Genomic DNA, 24,069 nt, shown 5'->3' on the forward strand with positions numbered 1-24,069 from the left:
AATCCTTTTGCATTGATATTGATAAATAAACATAGAAGTGCAGGACTGGAAGAGACGTCGCTAGGTTATCTGGTCCAGTCCCCTGCACTGAGGCAGGACAAGGTATTATCCAGACCATCCCTGACAGGTGTTTGTCTAACCTGTTTTTGACAGTTTGGAAGTTGACAGTTTGGAAGTTTGGAAGTTTTTTCTAATGTGTAACCTAAATCATCCTTGCTGCAATTTAAGCCCATTACGTCTTGTCCCATTGTCAGTGGATAAGGAGTGCAATTTCTCACCCTTTTCTTTATAACAACCTTTTACTTACTTGAAGACTGTTATCATGTCCCCACTCAGTCATCTCTTCTCCAAACTAAACAAACCCAATGTTTTCATTCATTCTTTCCTCAAGTTTTCTAGACCTTTAATAATTTTTGTGGTTCTCCTCTGGACTTGTCCAGTTTGTCCACATCTTTCCCAAAGTGTGGTGCCTAGAACTGGACACAGTACTCCAGATATCAGCATGGAGTAGAGTGGAAGAATTACTTCTTGTGTCTTGCTTACAACACTCCTGCTAACATATCCCAGAATGATGTTTGCTTATTTTTGCAATGGTATTACATTGTTGACTCATATTTAGTTTGTAACCCTCTATAACCCCCAGATTCTTTTCTGCAGTACTCCTTCCTAGGCAGTAATTTCCAATTTTGTATTTGTGCAATTGATTATTCCTTCTTAAATGTAGTACTTTGCATTTGTTCTTATTGAATTTCATCCTATGTAGTTTAGACCATTTCTCCACTTTGTCAAGATCATTATGAATTCTAATCCTGTCTCCAAAGCATTTGCAGCCCCTCCCAGCTTGGTATCTTATGCAAACTTCATAAGTGTACTCTCTATGCCATTATACAAATCATTCATGAAGATGTTGAATAAAACCGCACCCCGGACAAATCTCTGTGGGACCCCTCTTGATATGCCCTTTCAGCTTGACTGTAAACCATTGACACTGACCATCAGACATTGTAATCATAATCAGGCATCTTAGATGCTAAAAACAAGCTATCTAACTCAGTGGTTCTTAACCTATTTACCATTGTGGGTCACATATGTGGCCCACAATGTGTTATGTGAGGTGAGGGCCGAGGAGTGAGACTGTGAGAGCGAATGTAGAGCTGTATGGCAACATAGTAACTGAAAAATGTTTCACGACCATTTTATTAGATTTAACTCTTGTTTTAAAATCACACAAATTAAAGTTGGCTACTCAAGCCTTCTACATTCTTCTTGGTTTCTTGTTGTACTTTTGCACAACTCTGTTAACAAACTTCTCGAATGCAATGCGTTCATCTTTGGTGGCTTCTCATGTGTCCAGTACTTCCAGTCCTTCATTAGTTCATTCACATGATCAGGCAGAAGGCGACTTCTTTCAGAACACAAAATTCTATTCAATGAAGAAAAAGAATGCTGAACTGTAGCTGTTGTGACTGAGAGTAGCAAGAGATGAGTTCCCATTTCTTTCATCCCAGGAAACATAGCACAAAGATCAGGTCGAGCCACTAGAGATGGTAGTAAAGAAGTTGAAGTCAAATCTTCGTTCATTCATGGTGTGACACTCCACTCTGTGATCAGATTCTCTGTGTTGTCCTGATCACTTGGCAGCCCCATTGCTGGTAATGCCTCACTTCACTCAACTCATAGGTGCTGGGAATGCTGCTGCATCCCCCTGTCTTGCAGTGGAGTCCATTGTCTACAGGGTTTACAGTTTGGTTCAGTGGCTCTCAGCACCCTCACTCTCAGCACCCCTGACTAAACTGTTGGTATTTTATATTTTATAAGATTGGTATCTGTAAAAGCTACATAGAGGTTGAGTAGAATCCAGAAGTTGCTGTTGTAGATTTGTAAGAATCAAGTCTGTGTACTTTTTAAGCTGGCTTAACAAACGCTTCTTGTCCTGAAAAAACAACGAGGCATCCTTGTGGCACCTTAGAGACTAACAAATTTATTTGGGCATAAGTTTTTGTGGGCTAGAACCCACTTCATCAGATGCATGGAGTAGAAAATACAGTAGCAGGTATATATATATACATAGTACATGAAAAGTTGGAAATTGCCTTACCAAGTTGGGGGTCAGTCTAACGAGACAATTCAATTAACAGTAGAATACCAAGGGAGGAAAAATCACTTTTGTAGTGGTAATGAGGGTGGCCCATTTCCTGTTAACTGAATTATCTTGTTAGACTGACCCCCCACTTGGTAAGGCAACCCCCATCTTTTCATGTACTATGTATATATATACCTTTTACTGTATTTTCCACTCCATGCATCTGATGAAGTGGGTTCTAGCCCATGAAAGCTTATGCCCAAATAAATTTGTTAGTCTCTAAGGTGCCACAAGGACTCCTCGTTGTTTTTGCTGATACAGACTAACATGGCTACCACTCTGAAACTTCTTGTCCTCTTCACCTAAGGATTCAATATAAGGGCCTTCATTAGTCAACTTCAGGACTGATGTCTTTGCTTCTTCCAGTACGTTTTCAATGGATATCTTTCTGATTGATCCAAGTGTAGCTTCTATTGCTGGAGAAAGATCTATGACTGTTGTAGCAGATGCCTGGATTGCATTGTTTAATGACCAAGTCTTAACAGTAGACTTATAAGAGAGAAAGACGATTGTATTCTCTGAACATAGTAGCCATAGCCCACCAGCCTCACTACTTAGATCCGTCCCATCTTGGTAGATAAAGCCAGTAATAATGGTTGCATTAATTTTAAGAAAACAGCCAAGGATTGCGCATGGGAAAGCCAGCAAGTTTTCCCAGTTTGGACTAATTTGAACTTCAATCCCAGAGAATCGTCTGTTTTTTCCAAGATGTTCAGTCTTTTTGGACTCTTCTTGAAAAAAGAATATAACAAAGACATTACATTTATAACTCTTTAAATGCCTTTTGAAGATTCTGCAGCTCGTACTAGTGCTAGTTGAGTAAATCACAAAATCAGAGGACTGGAAGGGAACTTGAGAGGGCGGAACAGCAGCATCACTGGCTGCACAAGGCAGTGGAGCAGGGGGAGGAGGGACACCCCTGCTCCAGAGGAGTCACCAGGCTGATCATCCAACTGCCCTGCTGTAGCTCGGGTCCCTCTGCCCTCTCCAGACGCTGCTGCTTGCCTGCTGCCTGCCGCCTCCGTCAGCCCAACTGGCTCTTGGCAGGTCAGGTGGGAATCAGGCAAACCCTGTGCACGGCGCCCCAAAGGCCAGCCCGCTTCCAGGGAAATTTGCAGCTCCATCAAATGCTCAAGCAGCCATCTGTTTGGGGTCCAGTTTACAAGCATTTAACTCTTCTAAGATGTGGAGTGTCACAGATGCAGCCAATGTGTCTTCTATAACCTGCACATCTAGAAATGCATCTACTGGTCTACCAATGATATCAAGATAATGTATACAATGACTTAATACTTGATGTCTATTTGCATCGGTGCATTCATCAGCCATGTATGCAAATTTTTTGAATGTGGTGAGAGTTCTTCATTTTCTCAGCTGCTGAGTTTTTCACTGTTGCATGGCATGCTTCTAACCAGTCAGTTGTGTTTCTTGCAGAAAGATAGTGAGCATTTGCTGGTCTTGTTCGGAAACAGTGTCCAACTTCAGGGTTAATAAGTGACAATGCACTTAATGTTGGCCTCCAGTTTGTAGTGTGTGGTATCTCTTGCTTAAAAAGAAAGTGTGATGCGACAGCCATGTTTGTTCACATAAACTGTCTTGTGTCTCCAGCATTCTTAACAGCCTCATTGAGCACTTCTAAAATTGGCTTTGACAGTGACTGGCTTATAAGCCTTGGTGCATCTCGATGTAGTCAAGATGTCATGTTGGTATATTCTTGGTTCTTGGAATGTTCTTCATTTTGGTTGGTTTGACCACTAGGGGGATGAAGGGGGAGTTCAGATGGAGTGTACACCCCTCCCCCCCCCCCGGGGGGAATTCAGTGGCAGCCTTTCCATTGGCTTCAGGGGGAAGCTGGCCTCCTGTCCACGAATCTCCTGTCAAGGAGCCCACATCTCAAACCCAGGCCCGCCGAGTGGGAGCCTTATTGTCTGTGCCACTGAGCAAAATGCTGCTAACACTCCGCTACCAGGAGCGGCACAGGTTGACTCAACCAGGTCAGATGACTAACGGCAGCCGGCTGATTGGGCATCACCGGGTGCAAAGCTTCCTGTTCCTGTCCCATCCCTCGTCTGAGCAACTAGTCTCTAAGCCTGTTACTGCCTAGACCTCTGAGACCAAGTTCCTTGCTTCCCTGCCTGGTTTCTGCTCCTTGTTCTTGCTGTCTCGCCCTGTTCTTTGTTCCTGCCACCACACCTTGTCCCTGACCCTGTCACCACTCCCTGACCCAGTTGCTGATTCCAGCTTTCACCCTTGGTATGACCACAATTCTGACTCCAACCACTACTCCTGGCTCCAACCACTAGGTCAGACAGCGCAGGTTTCGGGCCCTGACATCAGTACACGTTCAGTGGAAGTGCTACTATGGGGACGTCCACACTGTGGAGACGTAGGCTAGATTAGGTGGTTGGGGAATGTCAGGTATGCAATTAGCTGTGGAACTCACTGCCACAAGATATCAATGAGGGCAAGAGCTTAGCAGAATTAAAAAGGGCATGTATATTTATTTGGGTAATGAAAATATCCAGTTAGAATCATAAGTGGTAAACCAGAAACGAGTTCTGGGAGGAATATAAACCCTTGTGCTTCAGGGGTCAATCTAACCTCTAACTATTGGGGATCAGAAGGAAACTTTCCTTCACGGTAGGTTATTGCATAGCTGCTAAATTCAGGATTTCTTGCACCTTCCTCTGACACTTGGGATTGGCAACTGTTGCAGAAAATATGCTGGGTTAGATACAGTACTGTTCTGATCCAATCTGGCAATTCCCATGTTCCTACATTGCAATTCATTTTCTTCTGGCTCTTACACTGTTCAAAACAATAGGGCTAAAATACAGTGTATGCTCTTTAAATAGGACCTTGGAATGGAAGGCATTTTATCCTAATTAGCTAACTGTCCCTTTGAAAGGATCTTAAATGTTACATATGAATTGCTACCACAATTGTAACACAGGGTCAATGAATGCATAGAAATCCATCTTTGGAGCAGCTGTATGATCAAGGCCTTCACCTTCGCCTTGCAATCCTTTAGAATTATGTACATTTATTTGTCCTCTGCTCCCCTTCTCCATTCCTGCATTGGGTTTATGTTTGCTTCAGTTTTCCTCAAGTTGGTGATGCCAAATTGCTTAGTGACTGCAGACTAAGGTAGCAGTGGGAGTTTACAGAACATTAAACACAATTGCCCCGGAGTGTATTTAACACATCTAATGTGATTGACTGGGTATTTAACACTAGAGCAGGCTGACATAAACAGCTTGAGTGATTTAGAAGATGTCATTAAAGGAACAGGGCACCAGTTTGTATGAGTTTTCAGAGTTTTGTTCTGCTAAAGCAGCTATTGCAATTCTCTGCAAGTCAATAAATAAATAAAGCCTGTTTTACTATGCAAGCTAGTTAGTAGTTTGACATCAGGTTTTGTAACTTCGTTTTTTTAATTGAAATAATAAAGTAAGAACATAAGCTTTTTTTATATGTGCACTTTACTAGAGCTGGTTTAAAAAATGTAATTTTCACAAAAATGTAACCTACTGTTTGCTGGTCTTATTAAAATTTTGATGAAAATGTCATCAGAATTTCTAATTTCAATATGTTTCAACCAGCAAAACAGAACAAAAATCTTGTAACATTTCCTGTAGTTACTGATGCAAGAGACGGAACCCAGAGCTAGATTCTGAAATGCCTCAGAAAGGTCAACCCAGAACTATAGACTGCAACTGCCCTGAACTTTGGAGAAGCTTGTGTCTGGATTTAGATTTGTACTCTGTGGTTCAGGGTCTTCTCTAAATAATACCAAATGCTGGCATCAGTGCTTATTATTTTTCTGACCGATAATGGTATCCTGTCCTCAGTGGAGAACTTTAAATAATGCTATTTCCAAAGTAGGAGAAATCCAAGCCATCACAGGTGACTAGATATTGCACTGATGGGCATGAAATACAAACTTGAATGGAATAATAAATTCATATATTCCAAGCCCAGAAGGGACCATTGTGATCATCTAGTCTGACCACTGTATAACACAGGCCAGAGAACTTCCCCAAAATAATTCCTAGAGCAGATATTTTAGAAAAACAACCAATCTTGATTTAAAAATTGTCAGTGATGGAGAATCCACCACGACCCTTAGTCTGTTGTTCAATTGTTTAATTACTTTTGTGTCAAAAATTTATGTCTTATTTCCAGTCTGAATTTGTCTGTTTTTAGCTTCTAGCCATTGGGTCATGTTATACTTCATATAATCAAATCTATCTTGCTGTAATTTCTATAATTGAGCCTAGTGCCGTACTAATATATTCTCTGTGTATATATAAAGTCTGCTGCAGTTTCCACGATATGCATCTGATGAAGTGAGCTGTAGCTCACGAAAGCTTATGCTCTAATAAATTGGTTAGTCTCTAAGGTGCCACAAGTACTCCTTTTCTTTTTGCGAATACAGACTAACACGGCTGTTACTCTGAAAACTGTAGGAAGAGGTAACTCGTCTCCAAATATTCATTTAGCCTAAATGAAGATTCATGAAACTTTAATATCTTCTTATGACCTGCTCCTCTCACCTCATTGAGTCGTTGTGGTTGACTCAGACCAAGAAACAGAACTGAAAGGCAATAACACTCCTTTGACAGAATGCCAAGGTTCAAGGGCATTCCTTGCCACAACCTTTCCAGCATAGTGGCCCTAGCTCGTCTGACCCAAAGATCTACCAGTGGCTTCAACCTCCTGACAGGGATTGCTCAGCTGGCTGCCGGTGCAACATCTGATCTTCCCTCAGTATCTTCGCAAACCTTCCCCCTCCCCCCACCACCCCAAATCTGTATATTTGGGCATCCAACTTGAGACCCTTTTAAAGAGGCCTGGTTTTCAGAGGGCGAGTGCTTAGCACTTTCTGAAAATCAGGCCCTTTCACAGTGTCTCAAGTTGGGACCCAAAATCATTGGTCACTTTTGCAAGCTTCGGTCATATATTCATCCTGCTTGAAACATGGGGTGAATGTGGGGTGTCTTGTTGTGGTGTTGTAAAACAATGCAGTCTAAAATGGATGGGGAGTAACCTTGCCTGGATGCCAGTGTAAATATGTTGTAACTGACTAGTGTGAAACTGAATTAAATTAGATTATCCAGTTGGTGTTAGCATGAGAAAGAGTGTATGTCCATACTGTGCCTTTAGGGAAGTGAGAGGACTGACTGGTTTCACACCTCAACAATCAGCCTTTTAGCAATGAAATCAAGGCACAAGACTTACCCAACCTCCCCCTGGAGCGGTGTGGCTCTGTTCGAACCCCCACGCCAATGCAGCCCTGTATGTATGATAACCCAAAGTTTGCTATGTTTTACAGCAGCGAAAGGGCCAAATGCAGTTATTTGGGATCCAGCCATGTAGATCAAAAGCTTTATTCAAAGTCAACAGTCTGTGCTGTTTGTTCATCTCAGTTCATTGACGGGTCACTGTCCTCCACTGGCACCTGGCCCTGAGCAACTTTCCTTCATGGAATTCCTCTTAATCCTGCGGGGCTGATAGAGAACAGAAGGATATCCTTGATTATCGGCTTGAGTAACTGCCTGCTCGTGTGCTGACGAAGATGGAAGTGGTAGCAGTGCTTGAGAAAGACTTCTTTAAATGGGATTTCTAAGTCTGATAGAGCGAAATAACTGTACAGCAGATTGAAAGGCATTGGAGTGGGATGCTGGAAACCAGCATAGCTCCATTGAAGTCAGTTCCCCACCAGTTGAGGAACTAACCCTGTATGTTTCAACAAAATGTAGAGACACTGATGTTCTGATTAATAATAGCCTTTATTTTCAGACATCCTCAGCCTGCTGTCCCTCATTGCCTTGACATGATCCTCATTATAAAGGTGTTCTTTCACTGCTTACATTATACCATGCTCTCTGTCTACATTTCACAAGTGAATCAGAAAGAGCTTGTTTTCTGGCACTTCTTTCATACGCCAAGCCAGACGTGCAGCTGGTGGAAATTGGTGTAGATCTGTTGACTTTGGTGGAGCATTGCTGATTTATAGCAGCTGCGGGGCTGGGCCATAATATCAAAGCAGCCCTGGTTTTGGGAAATAAGATTGAAGAAATGGAATACTTGTGTTTAATCATTATAAACAATTTACATTTTCCTTAACGTGTATTCAGGGAGGCAAACAACAGACTTTGTTTTAAGATGGAACTCAATAAGCTTAGGAATGGGATTCTGTGAAGGGGTTGCCTGCAATAGCAGGACTTGGACTCAAAGACTCGGAGTGGCCTTTTAGTCCTGAGTCCGGGGGTGAAGGCTGCAAAGTGCTGAGCAGATTCTGAACACCCGGTGATCAGTGGGAGTTGAGGGCACGCAATATCCTGCATAATTGTTCCCATTGTACTGCTGGCTCTAGATTGACAGGCCTAGAAAGTGTAGAATTTGGTCTGTCTTTCACAGACCTCTTTTCTAGCCACAGAACAGTCAGTACGCGGACAGTTGTCCCTCCAGTGGCCTGATCCAGAGAGTGGGTCGTTCAGTCTCCATATCTGTTCCTCCTGTGGCACTGTTCTAACACTGCTAGTTAACCAACTGCTTGTAATTTTTCATAGATTTTTAAGGCCAGAAGAGACCATTATGACCTCCTGCATAGCACAGTCCAAGTATTATCCCAGTTTTACAGATGGGAAACGGGCGCCTAAATGCCTTTGGACAAGTAACCGAGGCCCAGATCCTCAAAGTCACACTAGAGGTCCACAGAACAAGAAGGAACTGAATGGGGGTCTCCAGAGTCCTATCTGCCCCATGGCTATCGGCCTAATTACTGGATAGGGTGGCCACTGACGCATCCCCAGAATACCGGACATTCTGGTACACATGGGAAGGTGCAAGGTCAAGCCACACGGAAGACGCCATTTTGAAGAGTGTGCTGCACTGCCCCTGTTGGCGTGACCTCTGTGCATGATGCAGTGTGTCCTCCATGCGAAATACTGGACAAAACCATACCTGGTTTTGTCTCGGTGCCAGACAAGGAACAAACCACTCCAAAACAGGACTGTCCAGCTTCAAACCAGACGAATGGCCTACCTATCACTGGACCATCCTCCTTCTTGAGGATTAAAGCTGTTCTGGAAGCCTTACGCCAAGCAATGTGGTTTCTATCAAAGTTGACGATCCTTGCGGGAATGGTGCTCCATCCTTTCACTGTTACATTCGCATTGCTCTGCAACGCGGGGGTCTATCAGAGTAGCCATTCTCAGCCAAAATCACATGAGGTGTCTGGGTCTAACTGGCCAAACAGTCTATTAAAAATACCTGTTGAGGTAGTTGGTGCAGTTTCTCGTTAAATATGCTCATCATGCTCCGAGGCAAAGCGTGCAGAAGGGGTAAAATGTGCTCTCCACTGAAACTTGAGGGCTTGTACGGCATGCCCACTAGCACTTCCACTTGTCTTTTAAATAGTCCAATTGAGAGCGCTCGACTGGGATGCAGGAGACTTGGGTTCAATTCCTGGCTCTGTCACAGGCTTGCTGAGTGACCTTGTGCAAGTCATTTCCCCTCGCTGTGCCTCAGTTTCCTCATCTTCAAAACAGAGCTAGCACTTCACAAGGTAGGTCTGTGTCACTGTGAGAGCTATAGAGGAAAAGCAATATATGCCAGCGAGGTATTATTATATATATGCAAAGTATTACTATTTATATTACTATTATATATATGCAAAGTATTACTTTTACCTGTTGGAGCTCACTGTTAGAATGCATTAGAATTTGTGCAGGTATTTGCACCTGTGAAGCACAGATACGAATGTGGTGAAAAATATGAGCAAAGTGATAGGATGTGGCTCTTAATGGAACCAGTGTCTTCATGGATGACGTGACAGGAAGGTTGGTTGTGGGGTTAAGGCACAGAAGAGCCACTTAAGAGACTTGGGTTTGATTCCTAGCTCTGCTGAAAAATCCTTGGGAGACTGTTTAATCTCTGTGTGCCATAGTCTCCCCATCTGTAAAATGGGAACGCTACTGTTGTCTGTTTGGATTGTATACAATGTGTGTCTGTAGTTTATAGGAATTAGGTAGTCTCCCTTTAAATAGTTAGGGATTCCTTTCTGTCTTCTGTTGCAGAAGCCACCAGAACCTAAGAGAGTAGCAGGGTGTATATGTACGTAGGCCTTGTATGTTTTTAATGACAATTGTTTGCACCCTAGCTGTGTCCTTGTGGTTTCCTCATACTCTTAATGATGAGTAGAGAGCAAAAACAAAACTGTGTGTTTGTACAGCACCTTGCACAATGAGATCTTGGTCTCTTTTAGAGCCTTTAGCTGCTATTGTACTACAATTAATAAATAAACCAAAGGACAATCAAGGCAATGTCCACAAACTAATATTTATGCTACTGTTTTGAGAATCACTGTCTGAATGTTTTGAGATACAGGAACATACAAGCCAGCGTCTGAAAACTCCAAAGAAATTGTGATTTGTTTTTGAATAAACCTGTGATCCCTGAGCCAGGCAGTGTTTATTACTGTCAAAATTTATTTATCAATTTGAACTTGGAAGAAAAAGCCAGAGGATCTAATTCTGTAGATCCCCTGATTTGATGTTTTTTTTTCTCTCGCAAAGCTTGTAAACTCTTAATACAGCATCTGCTAAAACAGCAAGGCTGGGCTTGTATTGGACTTGGGAAGTTGAAAGTCAACAATTGACCTTGCACATTTTAATCCAGAATTTTATTGTTCCATTGTATTATGCTGCTAGTACTATAAATTACAATGAGGGGTATAGAAAGGACATGCAACTGCATAAGGCATTATGGATAATGGGCCTGATTCTGCAAACTCAGACGAAACTCCCCATGAAATAAAGGCTGTGGGATCAGGCGCAAAGGTAACTTTAGGCCTAATTCAAGAGGCACTGAAATCATTCCATCAGCTTCAATGGGCCGTGGAACAGGTCCTTTAACCTTTCAAATCACTGTACAAATATCAATCCTCAGGACACCCCTATGCCAAATATGTAAATAGTATTTTCCTCATTACAGGTGGAAAAGCAGAAAGGGTAAGTTACTTGCTCAGCACATCAGGTGACAACTCCGAAAGTCCCAAGCTTTATCCATTGGATCACACTGCTTGTTAACATTTTACAATGATCCTACTGCATATAGGTATTTTCATCTCTCTTTTCAACTCCCCACTTAAATGCAGATCTGTTCAAAGGGAGAAAGATACGGTGCGTGCTCCAGTTCAAGAAATGTTTCCTCCAAACTGCAGTTATTTTAGCAGGCATTCTGCTCCGGCAGGGGTCTGTTACCAGCGTGTTTAGTCTAGCGTCATCGAGGTTTGACAGCTGCAGCAGTAAGTGCTGCAACTCTTGCATTGCCTTCTCCAGAAACAAATCACCGCGCGGATTCTGCAAACGCTTATGCATGTAATTCTACTCATGGGAAACCAATGGGTTAGTAAAGATACACGTGTGCTTACATGGGTTCAGGATTGGGGCCCAAGGTTCTATATAACTTAGTCTAAATAGAGACAAAATGCCTATGAATTAGGTACTTAATACTGTTGAGGATCTTGGCCAAAACCACCACTTCAGGGTATATCGATGACTCTAATCCGTGGGCAGCATTAGCACTCAGCTGTTTGGTACTCACTGTTACCTGCTTGTAATGCCTATTTCTTATCTGACCTATATCCAATCTGTCCCATAATACTGTCACGGATAGCCGTGAATTAGAGTTGTTGTTTGTGGAATCAGTAAATGTTGGTAAATGTCAATTTCACCAAACACATCCAAATCGACGAAAAAATATTTCCATCAATGATAATAGAAATTTACAGACAGGTGTGACAGGGTCGGGCCGGATGGCTATAGGAGAGTAATAGAAGGCAGATATATTAGCCCCAGGTTAAGTAGGTCCCTTTTCCCTGGGTAAGGTAACAGGGGAGGTTCCAGAACAATCAGGAACCTTCTGGAGACAATTAAGACGGACAGGCTGATTAGAACACCTGCAGCCAATCAAGAAGCTGTTAGACTCAATTAAGGCAGGCTAATCAGGGCACCTGGGTTTAAAAAGGAGCTCACTTCAGTTTGTGGTGCGCGTAAGGAGCTGGGAGCAAGAGGTGCTAGGAGCTGAGAGTGAGAACGCATACTGTTGGAGGACTGAAGAGCACAAACATGATCAGACACCAGGAGGAACACCCTATGGTGAGGATAAGGAAGGTGTTGGGAGGAGGCCATGGGGAAGTAGCCCAGAGAGTTGTAGCTGTCGCACAGCTGTTCCATGAGGCACTCTAGACAGCTGCAATCCACAGGGCCCTGGGCTGGAACCTGGAGTACAGGGCGGCCCGGGTTCCCCCCAAACCTCCCAACTCCTGGTCAGACACAGGAGGAGTTGACCTGGACTATGGGTTCATGAAACGGCCAAACTGAGGGCTGCTGTGAAGCTCCAAGGTGAGCAAATCCGCCAATAAGCACAAGACCCACCAAGGTAGAGGACGAACTTTGTCACACAGGCAAAGTAAGAAAAATGCTGTTTGAGAATTTATTAGAGTTTGATTTAAGAATATTTACTATATATTTTGACATGTGATGTTGACAATCTGTGTTTGAATGATTATAAGGCTAAAACTTTTTGAAACTGAATGTCTGCTGTCATTAAATAGTTACTGTTTCACCCTGCCCATAATTTGCTACAAGTGTGAACATTTAAATTGATAACAATTTAAAAAAATGCTTAAAATCCATAATTTTGCTCAACCATGAAACTTGAAATCGATAAAAATTGGAAAAAATGCTTAACAATAAACATTGATATTCTCTGTTGTAAACAAATAAAAATCAAATTCTGCCAAGCCTAATTATGATTAAGCTAGGCCCGGCGCTCTCCAAAAACAAAAAGAAGTGCATGGCCTTTGCGCTGAGCAGTTTATAATCAATGGGATTGATTCTCCACAGTCCTGCGCCTGGCTTCTGTTCCTGGCCCTGCCACTGTTCTGCACTTTGTGCCTCTGTTTCCCTTGTGCCCTCTGACTGCCATGCCTGTGTGTTTGCGGGGACTGTCTCACAGTGAGTTGGGGAGTCTCTTGGCGCTACCTTAATAACTACTAATAATTTGCACTCACTTTGGGCAGTTGTAAATTCTGGCAAAAGAGGGACGTGATGGAGAATCAAGCGCTAGGTTTAGCCATTTAGTATCAAGTTGAGGGCAACAACAGAATGGAGTGGGGAATGGAGGAGAGAAGGAAAGTCAGTATTTACAGAATACCATCACCTGGTGACTCACGATAGAGATGTGTTCAATTTCATAGTGCTGGTTCAATGACAAAGATTTTTTTTGTATTGTATATGTAAAAGTAACTAATTATCGCCTCGTTTCTTGTGGCCATCTCTGAAGATGTCTAGGGAGGGACTGGAATGATGAGAGGGTAGCTGCAGAAATAAGAACATAAGAATGGCCATACTGGGTCAGACCAAAGGTCCATCCAGCCCAGTGTCCTGTCTGCAAACAGTGGCCAGTGCCAGGTGCCCCAGAGGGAGTGAACCTAACAGGTAATGATCAAGTGATCTCTCTCCCGCCATCCAGCTCCACCCTATGACAAACAGAGGCTAGGGACACCATTCCTTACCCGTCCGGGCTAATAGCCATTAATGGACTTAACCTCCATGAATTTATCCCGTACTCTTTTAAACCCTGTTATAGTCCTAGCCTCCACAACCTCCTCAGGCAAGGAGTTCCACAGGTTGACTGTGCAGTGTGTGAAGAAGAACTTCCTTTTGTTTTAAACCTGCTGCCCATTCATTTCATTTGGTGGCCCCCTAGTTCTTATATTATGGGAACAAGTAAATAACTTTTCCTTATTCACTTTCTTCACACCACCCATGATTTTATATCTCTGTCATATCCCCCCTTAGTCTCCTCTGTTCCAAGCCTCAAATGCCAGTTGCTGAAAAAAACCTTGTTGTTCTACTTAGATGTAAAGTGTCTGGATCAGGGATGATCTTTTTTTTTCAGTGTTTGTACAGCATCTAGCACAACGGGGTCCTGGTCCGTGACTGGGACTCCTAAGTCCCGCAGCAATAGAAATAATTATAAATAATCATTATTCAGTATTGTTCTCATGACTTTTAATTCTGTTGCCTTTTCGTACTGAGTAGTTTTTTCTGGACCTTGATTCCATTTAGCATTTATAGGTCATGTTTTAATTCCCAGAATCTAAGGTCCCAATCCTGCCAGCACTTAAACACATAATTCACTTTACACCCGTTGCGTTCAATGGCTCTACTCCCGTAAATAAAGAGACGCATGTATGTAAGTGTTGTAAGGATGCGGAACTACGGGCCAGATTTTTAAAGGCATTTAGACACCTAACTAACTCCCATTGATTTCATTGGGAATTAGACACCTAGATACTTTAAAAGTCTACCACTAAGTCCTTAACTTGCTGTAAGAACAAGAACCCTGACTGTTAAATAACTTCATTATAATCTGAATCCTTCCTGTGCCATCAGATGGCTTATAGGGCATGAACAAGACTTCGCCATCCCTATGTATTGTACTGTTTACTGTTAACCCTTGTTGTATTAACTGTTCTCTCTGCCTGTAGCAGACAATAGTTTAGTCTCCTGAGGGCTGTAATTCTTTGGTCTGAATCTGGTTGTTGGGCCTGGGACGGGGATGGCTGGGTAACATTTAGCAGCCTGTAATATACAGGAGGTCAGACTAGATGATATAGTATCCTTTCTGGCCTTAAACTCAATGGATACGTCTACACAACAAAAAAAGACTAGCGGAAGCAAGTCTCAGTGCCCGGGTCAACTGACTTGGGCTCACGGGCTGGTGCTGTAGGGCGAAAAATGGCAGTATAAACGTTCAGTCTTAGGCTGGAGCTCAGGCTGTAAAATTCGGGGAGGGGTTGAGTCTCAGAGCCCAGGCTCCGGCCTGAGAAGGAACAGCTACACTGCCATTTTTAGATTCCCAGCGCAAGCCCAAGGCAGTTGACCCAGGGTCTGAGACTCACTTTGCAGTGTAGGCATACCCTGTGACACTATGACAAGGCTAAGTCGTGGGAAGTGTGGAGGAGCAGTCGGCTGGTTTTCCTTTGCTCCCTGCCTGTCCGGCGTGGGTGGCCCTACCAGGAACTAAAACTCCCACCAGCATAGCTCTCTGGATCGTTGGGGTACATAAGCCTTCCCACCAAGTCGAGGTGCAGTCCCCAGGAAAGGATCTTCATTATAATGCTGATTTATATTAAGAATCCATGCAAATAATGATTTTGGCTCTGTCATTGATGGTGGTCAGTAAATTTGTACACGTCTACTGAACATCACAGACCACTCCAGCCCTACAAGGTCACTACCTGTGCACTTCATTTTTTATTTTTTTTTAAATAACTCCATTCTAGTTCACAGCAATAATAGCACCAGGGATTCAGGTGAAATATTTTGGTGTTCTTGGTCTTCCGTCATCACAAAGCTTTATCATTTTGTCCTTCAGTGCAGCTAGCAAGGCCACCAGACAGGCGTAACAGAGTTGTGACAGACTTAAAAAAGGAGAATACTGTGTGCTAGTAAGGAAAAAATCAAAGGGATTTTTGTTAACCCTTTGGAGTGATGGGCTAGGTATTGCGGTAAATTACAATCTGTTCAAAAAAGTAAATTTTAAAGCCAGTGTATTAAAGCTTATTGTATTAAATCTGTATAGTATGAATTTCATCCTGGTGATGCAATTGCAGCCACATGGTTGCCATTAGACAGATGGTGTCAAATGTGGGCAAGAAAGATCTGCTAGGGCTTTCCCAAAGCTTTGCTAACACAATTAGCAGTGTTCTTCTTAGCATATGCGCAATGTGCCTCAGGTGGCATGTGAGCAGGATTCATCACCAAATTTGGTCTGCTGGTTCGATTATTAGCTTCCCTGGCTTGGGACGGGTATTGACGTGAATGCTGATCCATGCCCCCCCCAATTCGTGGTGACTAGCCATATTACAACTATTTTAGCCCTAAGTGTGTCTTGAACAGGACCTACTAGCCCTGCTTATTCAGGCCAGATTATATAGTGCTGTGGATGTAGACAAAGAACCCTTATAAACATGTGTGAAGAAAACTAGCTTCCTTGTAGACTCAAGCAGGATGTAAAGCAAAGCCTTCTGAGGTCAGCAAATAGGTGTCACAGTGGTTTAGCAAACTAGCTTTCTGCATTTAGACATTGGATTGAGATAGATTATGAGGGGGATATATTTCTGTCAAAATTTCAGCAAAGATCGGGGGGTGGGGGGGAGTGGAATTCACAAAAATGCCAGGCCAAGATTTTCTGAAACTGGGAGTCTAAAGTTAGGCTGTCATGTCAATAATGTGAGCATGCTAATGAGCAGTCTGATGTTTCAGAATTTCTAAGCAGCACCCGCTGAAGTCAGTTAAACCTGCTGCATGTTCGGTGCTCTGGAAAGTACGGAGGTTCACTTATTGTGGTGCCTAAACGTGAATTTAGGAGCCTAACTTTAGACATTAAAAAAAAAAAATTGGGCCCAAAGCTTTTGAACATGCCATCTGAACCCATGCACGTAGGACATGTATCCTGGAAATTAAAATGTAAAACCATAAATCCAGTAGATCAGAGCTAGGATCCTTTGTCTCGTCAAAGCTGTTTCCTCTTTTTTTACATTGAGTGGCAGACTGATAAGAGGTGAGAGACTCCACCCTTCTATATCTCAGAAGTATGGCACACAAATTAGCATCACAACACTGGATAGTGTTAATGTCATTAAAATTTACCAGCCCCATAACATTTGCTTCAGCTTTTAAAAGAAATGATTTTATTGTCTCAATCCAGGTTTATCACACGAACACCTTTCTTATCCAGAGTGAATGGTGGCTGACACCACTGTCATCTTAATTGTCAGAGCTGCCACCACGTGTCACTCTTCTGCTCATTTATTTAACAGTAAATATTCATACATGCTAATTAATCCAGTGTTGACAAGGGACAGATCTTGAGTAAGCCCTTTGCACAATGGTGAATAACACCAAAGGAGTATTTGTTAGTGCAACTATAATTTGGGTCTCCTTCCTTCTCAGTAGTAGCCTGGATTTTGGGCTTCCAGGTCATTTAGATCTTTTATGTGGATTTTTACAACTCCTTTTAAAGAGTCACTTTCATTTTTGAAAACTCAAAGCTCAAGGTGAAAAGTAATTGGACAACATAACAAATGAGAAGGTGCCTGCGTTTATCTCCCGTAGGCAAGTTACTGTATTTTGCTGCCACCAAAATCTGATTCTTTGACACAGCCTTTTATGTACAAGCAAGCGATGAATGGAAACCTGACACAGGTACGAGAAAACAGATCTTTTAAGCAGGCCAGGCATTAAACTGGTATGATTTATATGGGCTAAGTACAGTGCTTTACATTCTATCAGTCTTCCAGGAGTGATGGGTGGACATTATTCCCATAGTCCTTTAGGGAATGCTTAGTATAGACCGCTGTTCCTTAGTCCATAAGGTTTTCTGAAGGACAGGACATCTTGCTGGTGCACACCCCTCCCCATCATTGCAGGATTCTGGAATGGAAAACAGTTAATGCATATCTCCGTTTCTGAGCCTTCACATTGCAAATCTTGGAAATCTCTTAATCACCTCCACTGGATCCTTTTCTCCTTTGTTTCACAGGAAGGAACCAGTAAAGAACAGACCCAAGTGGTGGCTCTTGGATAGCTTTCCAGTATCCTCCAGCAGCACTAAATGCTCTGACCACTACATGTTGGAGCTACAATAATGAATGCTCTGAACGGTTTAACATAGGGGATACTGTGCCATGTCCAGATTCAATTCCTCTCTCACTTACATGGGGACAAATCAGGAGAAGCCCCGCTGAATATAATGGAGTAATACTGGGGTAATTCCACAGAAGAGAGAGGGGAAACAGGCCCATCTCTGAATGTCCTCTGCTGGCTCACTTCTTTTGACAGAGGATTAATGAAATTCACGGAGACTGAAAGTTCATCGAGAAGGAAGCGTTTTCCTGGGTCATGTAATTGTCTGCCTCACTCATTAAGCTGGGGTGGGGGGGAAATGTTCATCCATTTTTATCAGCAAAATATCCATTGCAAAAATCTTGATGTCTATTCCCCATGTCAAGCAATCTACCAAATATAATATATTTTGGTCTAATAAGAGGCTTATTCAGCTTTATCTTCTATTTCCTCATTAGAAGATACCAGGTGATCACCCTTTCTTTGTGAGGCACTGGGCTAAAAATGATGGATCTCAGGTGTTTTGAAAGCTGTGCACTTTATTGGTGACACACTCGACAGCTGCTGAATAGACCTCAAAGGCTTTTTCCTCATTTCTGAGACTTTTCAGAGGATCTGTCAGAGCTTGCATTGTTTCTTCTGCAAGGTCAAGGCAAGTAAGTGGCAGCTTTATGAGTGTATGGTAGAGATATGCCAGCTGTTTCTCATGCCCTGTCCTCCCCTAGTTCTATTAATTAAGAGGCAAAAATCACAGAGGCTCATTTTAACCCCACATTCTTTCCTACTTACAAGAAATTGGGATGATTTAGCACAGACTGCAGGACAGGAAGCCTAAGGCTCCTGCACATTTGGCCACGCAGGTATCCGCAAGGAATATGGGCTTGGGATCTGAACTATGCACATTGCTGTTGTAATTGGTTTCCGCGTGGTAATATTCAGTATCTTTATTCCATCCATGTGCTCTAAATAGCTTGTAAATGACAGGTCCTGCCTTTCAACTCCAGCAGTTCCCAGAGATGTTGTCACAGATTTAATTTTTGCTGTAGCCTCAAGCGAAGCAATAATCATGTTTCCTTTTTCTGTAGCTAGGGTCCCGGCTCCTTTGCTAGCTGATTCTAATTCCATTCCATGGTATTCAGCTGTTTGATGTTTTCTCAAGCTCCCCAGAATATTTCAGGGGAAGATTTACTTATGTAACATTTTTTGGATTGCCAGCATGTGAGAAACCCCATCTGGAAGGTGGTGGGGTGAAATGTAGGTATATTGGACTGGTGAGGTGCATTCGGGCTGGTGGGTGCATGAAAAGACATTGGAATGGGTGGGGGTGTATTTATCTCTGTTTTTCATAGTTGCAAAAATCAGCTGGGGTTGTGTGCTGTACTGAGCACAGACGTGTGATATGCTGCAGAGATGTGCTAGCCATGGAGCATGGGTGTTTCTGGAGAGTGATGATAGTGTGTTAAATACCATCTCCCCTCATAGCTTTCTCAAGCCTGCTCCATTCAAGTCGATGGCAGATCTCCGACCAGCTTCAGTGCATGCAGGACAAGGTCCTAACTATTCAAGCAGAAATAATTTGTATGGGATTTTCAACTTGCTTAGGTGCCTTTGGAAATCCCACCCATGGCTGCTACAAAAAGAAATGGTAATTAATGCCCCAACGTTCTAGAATCTCAGTGGTGCTATCTGTGTGACCTACGTCACCACTGAGATTCCGGCTCATATATCAGTACAAATACACAAATTAATCTGGTTATCACCAGGTATAAATGATAACACTGATCATAAAGATGAAGCCAGGTCATTGAAGATCACATGGGCCTGCTATAAAAGCAATTCATTGAAGATCAAATCTTGTGGCATGCATCAATAGATGGAAATACAATTAAGAACAAGGCTCTTGATAGTAAGTCGTATTTTGCTTGGACAGGAGACAGAGCTTTCTTGGGGGCTGGAACGAACTCTCAAAGGATGTAGGAATCACCAGAAACCCTTCTCCCTGTATTCCCGTAGAAGGTACACTTTGACCTGCCTTCACTCAGGCCTTGTCTACAATATGGGCGGGGCGAGTGAATCGATCTAAGTTACGCAACTTCAGCTACATGAAGAACGTAGCTGAAGTTGATGTACTTAGATCTACTTCCTGCAGAGTCCACACTACGCGATGTTGATTGGAGATGCTCTCCCATCAATGGGAGAGCAATCGGCAGTCGATTTAGCAGGTCTTCACTAGACCTACTAAATTGACTGCTGATGCATCAATCGCCATGTGTCAAACCTCCCGTAAGTGTAGATAAGGGCTAAGAAATACTCACAGCACAGCACACAGAAATAAGCTATTTTGAAAAAAACACACACACAATTTTCCCCTTGGGGAGAAGAAGACAGACAGAAGGAAAGACCACAATTAAAGATGCTAATCATGTCACTTAACACTATTGAAAGGTGATCAGGTATGTTGGTAGGTACAGTATAGAAACCAGACATTTTTTCTGGATCTGCCTGGCTGCGAAAATCATGTTGGTTGTGCCTCATGATGGTCTGAAGTCCCACTGGGACTCTGGAAGTACTTCCTGTGCAAGAGGGAACAGGTGATTCAGTAAGATTCTACTAAGAATCTTCCCATCGATGGAGAGGAGAGCAGTGCCTCGATAGTTGCCAAAATCGGCCCTGTCTCCCTTTTTGAAAATGGTGGCGATGTCAGCATTACATAAATCAGCAGGGATTTCTTCAGTGCGTCGGATTTTGAGGAGCGGCAAGTGAAGCTTGTTAGTCAGTGTTTCTCCCCCCCACTTTCAGTACTTCAGCTGGTATGCCATCAGGACCTGGTGCTTTATTGTTCTTCATTTGTTTAATTGCTTTGCAGACCTCCCCTGGTGGTGGTGGGTTGGCAAGAGTTTCCAAGATTGGGTGCTGAGGGATGGAGTCGATGCTGTCATCAGGCACCGTCGTTTCTCGATTTAGAAGCTTTTGATCGTGTTCCTTCCAGTGCTCTGTGATGGATTTGTTATCTTTAAGCAGGGTACTACCATCTTCGATCCCAGAGGTGTGAGGCCACCAGAAGCTGTATATGGCCTTCATCAATCTGATCAAAGCCTTCAACTGTCAACAATGAGGCTGTGTTTAAAATCATGTCAAAGTTTGGCTGCCCAAGCAAATTTGTCACCATTGTATGACTCCTCCATGTCCAGGTGACTGTCTCCATCCAGTGCTGTGAGGCCTCTACCTCTGAGGCCTTTGTCATCCGAACAGGTGTAAAACAAGGCTGTTTACTGGCACCCACCCTTTTCTCCATTTTCTTAGCAGCTGTGAAAACACTAACCCAAGACCATCTACCCCAGGGCATTTGACATAATACTGTCTTCCCATCCCAGGACTTCAGTTATTATTCTGAGGACAGAGTTAACAGATTGATATAAGGCATAGGAGAAGCTATAAAGGTCTTTATGTGCCCCAGTCCTCTTTGGAATGTTCCACTGTTTTACAAAGCCCTAATGTAAGCTTGCAGGAGACTGTAATTGGAGCCACATTTTTCCCAATTGCATAATTAGGTTTGCATAATGAGAAATGAGCATTTTGTAAAATTGAAAAATGTAAGGCTCATGCCCTCTTTGGCTGCAGACCAGTTTCGGAGGGTTGGTGCCTTTCTCAGCCCTGGCCAAAGATCCTCACTTTCTCTACTGAATTGCGTGACACATCGGGACAAATTCAACACTGATGTAAGCAAAACAGCTCCTAGTCAATGGCACTTCAGTAAAAGTTGTGCCTGCTTACATCGGGGCTGAATTAGATCCAGTGTCTCTCTCTTACCCCCAGGTCCTCTCATTAATTTCAGTGGAGCTCAAAGGGCTGTTAACAGGGATCCTGTTGCAGGATTAGGGCATAAAACTAGAAACCTTAATTATCTACACAAAGTTCCTTTAACTGAATAATACAGTCAGTGGATGCATATAACACATCATTCAATTAAAGGGACTGTAACATACAGAGATTAATGATAGAGGGTTATATCCCCCGGCCGGCCTGGGAAGTCGGGGGAAACCCCCAGGGGGCGCCGGAACCTGTTGTGGAGGAAAAGGAGGTTTGGGCCTCCCTACTCTCCATGCTGCCGCTGCTGCGAACCTCACCAGGAAAAGTGCCATAAAAGTGCCAGGAAAGAAGAAAATTGATATGAGGTGTACATTGTACACAGGGTACTGATTTTAGCTTTTAATCAGTAAACGCCAATAAAACACCCTAATTACCAAAAAAAAAAAAAAAATCAGTGTTTATCCAACAAACACTAGAAACACATTGGAAATGGTTACTTGTATCTAAGACAGCAGTTTTCAATCTTTTTTCATTTGCAGACCCCCCCTAAAAATGTTCAAATAGAGGTGCAGGCCCCTTTGGAAATCTTAGACATGCATCTAGCTAGAAAGAAGATAAATGGGTATGGTTTATGGTGTGAATTTAACAAAGGTGCTGAGACTTGTTTGGGATGGGAATCAGGCATGTATTAGGCTATTTTTCCTTTTTACCCACAAGGATGAAAAGTGCTTTGGAAAGAAATAACATAGGAATATTTAGGAACTGATCAAAGGTTGTATAAAGAAATTCCATAGGCTCCCTCACTGTTTGCATTTTCTAACCAGACTTGTGGATCTGAGCGTGCAGGGCCATTGAGGGCTGCCAGCTTTGTCACAGGAATAGGGGCATGGAGGGGGGCTACAAAATCAAGATCTGCTCTACAGTGTTGATACTTTGGCCCCTTATTAAACAGAAACACAGACCTTCCATCTAGCTATTTGCTGCTTTTACAACTGTCATTAGTGCAGATTGTGTCAGGCAGCAGGGCTGGTCTACACACAGGTTTTGTACCAGTCTATCATATTTTGTGTGTGTGTGGGCGCATGTGCGCTTTTGTAACCATAGTTATACCTATACAGCCCCTCGTGTGAATGCAGTTATACTGGTGTAAATGTACAAGCATATCACTATAGCTTATTCCCCTTCCTGTGTGGGAATAGCTGTGCCATCAAACGCATCTTATACCAGTATAACTGCATCCACACTAGTGGAGCGGTACTGCTTTAACTACACTGGTTTAACTAACACGGTACCGCTTTGGTGTCTAGACGGGCTCTGAATAAAAGACACATGAAGGTCTTATGGGGGCAGCGCGGAACTTGCTTTGCCCAAATGGACCAATGTTCTTGATAGCCCTTTATTTCCTAATCCCATTGACACTGACAGTTGGGATCACTGGACCATAAATGCTAGATAGGCAGTGTGGGGCAATGCTTGATCTGGAACCCAGGGAACCTGGATTCTGTTCCCAGCTCCGCCCCCAACCTGCTGTCTGACCATGGACAACCAATCTGTGTGGCTCTATTTCCCCTCCCACTCTTTGTTTCTATTGTAATCTCCTTGGTGCAGGGACTGTCTGTTATTATCATAGACTCATAGAAATGTCGGGCTGGATGGGACCTCGAGAGGTCATCAAATGCAGCCCACTGCACTGATGCAGGACCTAGTAAACCGAGACCGTCCCTGATGGGGGTTTGTCCAACCTGTTCTTAAAAACCTCCCAGGACAGAGTCCACACCCTCCCTTGGGAGCCTGTTCCAGAGCTTCCGCACCCTTACAGTTAGAAAGTTTCCCCTTAATATCTAACCAAAATCTCCTGTGCTGCAAACTAAGCCCATGACTTCTTGTCCTACCTTCAGTGGCTATAGGGAACAATTGATCACCGTCCTCTCTGTCCCAGCCCTGCACATTTTATGTGTATCTAGAGTGTCTTGCGCTGTCTTGGTTGGGGACTCTACATGCCACCACCATACAAATCATCTTGCATTCTTCTTCACTTCTTAGCATGAGCAAATTCAAGCAGCTGTACCAACAGCTTAAGTATTAATGAAACTACAGTGAGCTTTAACCACCTTATTTTCAAAAGGCAGGGTGTTTGGAAGCTATTTAACACTTGGATTCTTCTTCTGCCTGTTTTGTTCAGGTCCTATTAGCAGTATTTTAGTGAATCGTTTTGGCAGCCGACCCGTGGTTATATTTGGAGGCCTGCTGTGTGGAATTGGGATGATTTCGGCGGCATTCTGCACTAGCATTTTACAGCTTTACATCTGCGTTGGAGTCATTTCAGGTAACAAAAAAGCTTTCCTTTTGCCCTTTCTCTTGAGATTTCTTTTCTAAGGCAAACCCCTGTCCTCCTGCGGATACTTAAGC

At 43.1% G+C, this 24,069-nt stretch overlaps 1 protein-coding gene across 2 annotated transcripts in view; it reads left to right on the forward strand.

Moving 5' to 3' along the window:
- Positions 1-24,069, forward strand: part of LOC311523958 (monocarboxylate transporter 2-like) — a 59,592-nt gene that overhangs the window by 18,867 nt on the left and 16,656 nt on the right. For both annotated transcript variants that reach the window (XM_084634555.1, XM_084634554.1), the window contains exon 3: positions 23,843-23,986. In XM_084634555.1, the coding sequence (XP_084490681.1) occupies positions 23,843-23,986 (144 nt within the window). The remainder of the gene's footprint in view (positions 1-23,842; positions 23,987-24,069) is intronic.

Source organism: Lepidochelys olivacea, assembly GCF_965140295.1.
Source record: "Lepidochelys olivacea isolate rLepOli2 genome assembly, chromosome: 7".
NCBI lineage: Eukaryota > Metazoa > Chordata > Testudines > Cheloniidae > Lepidochelys > Lepidochelys olivacea.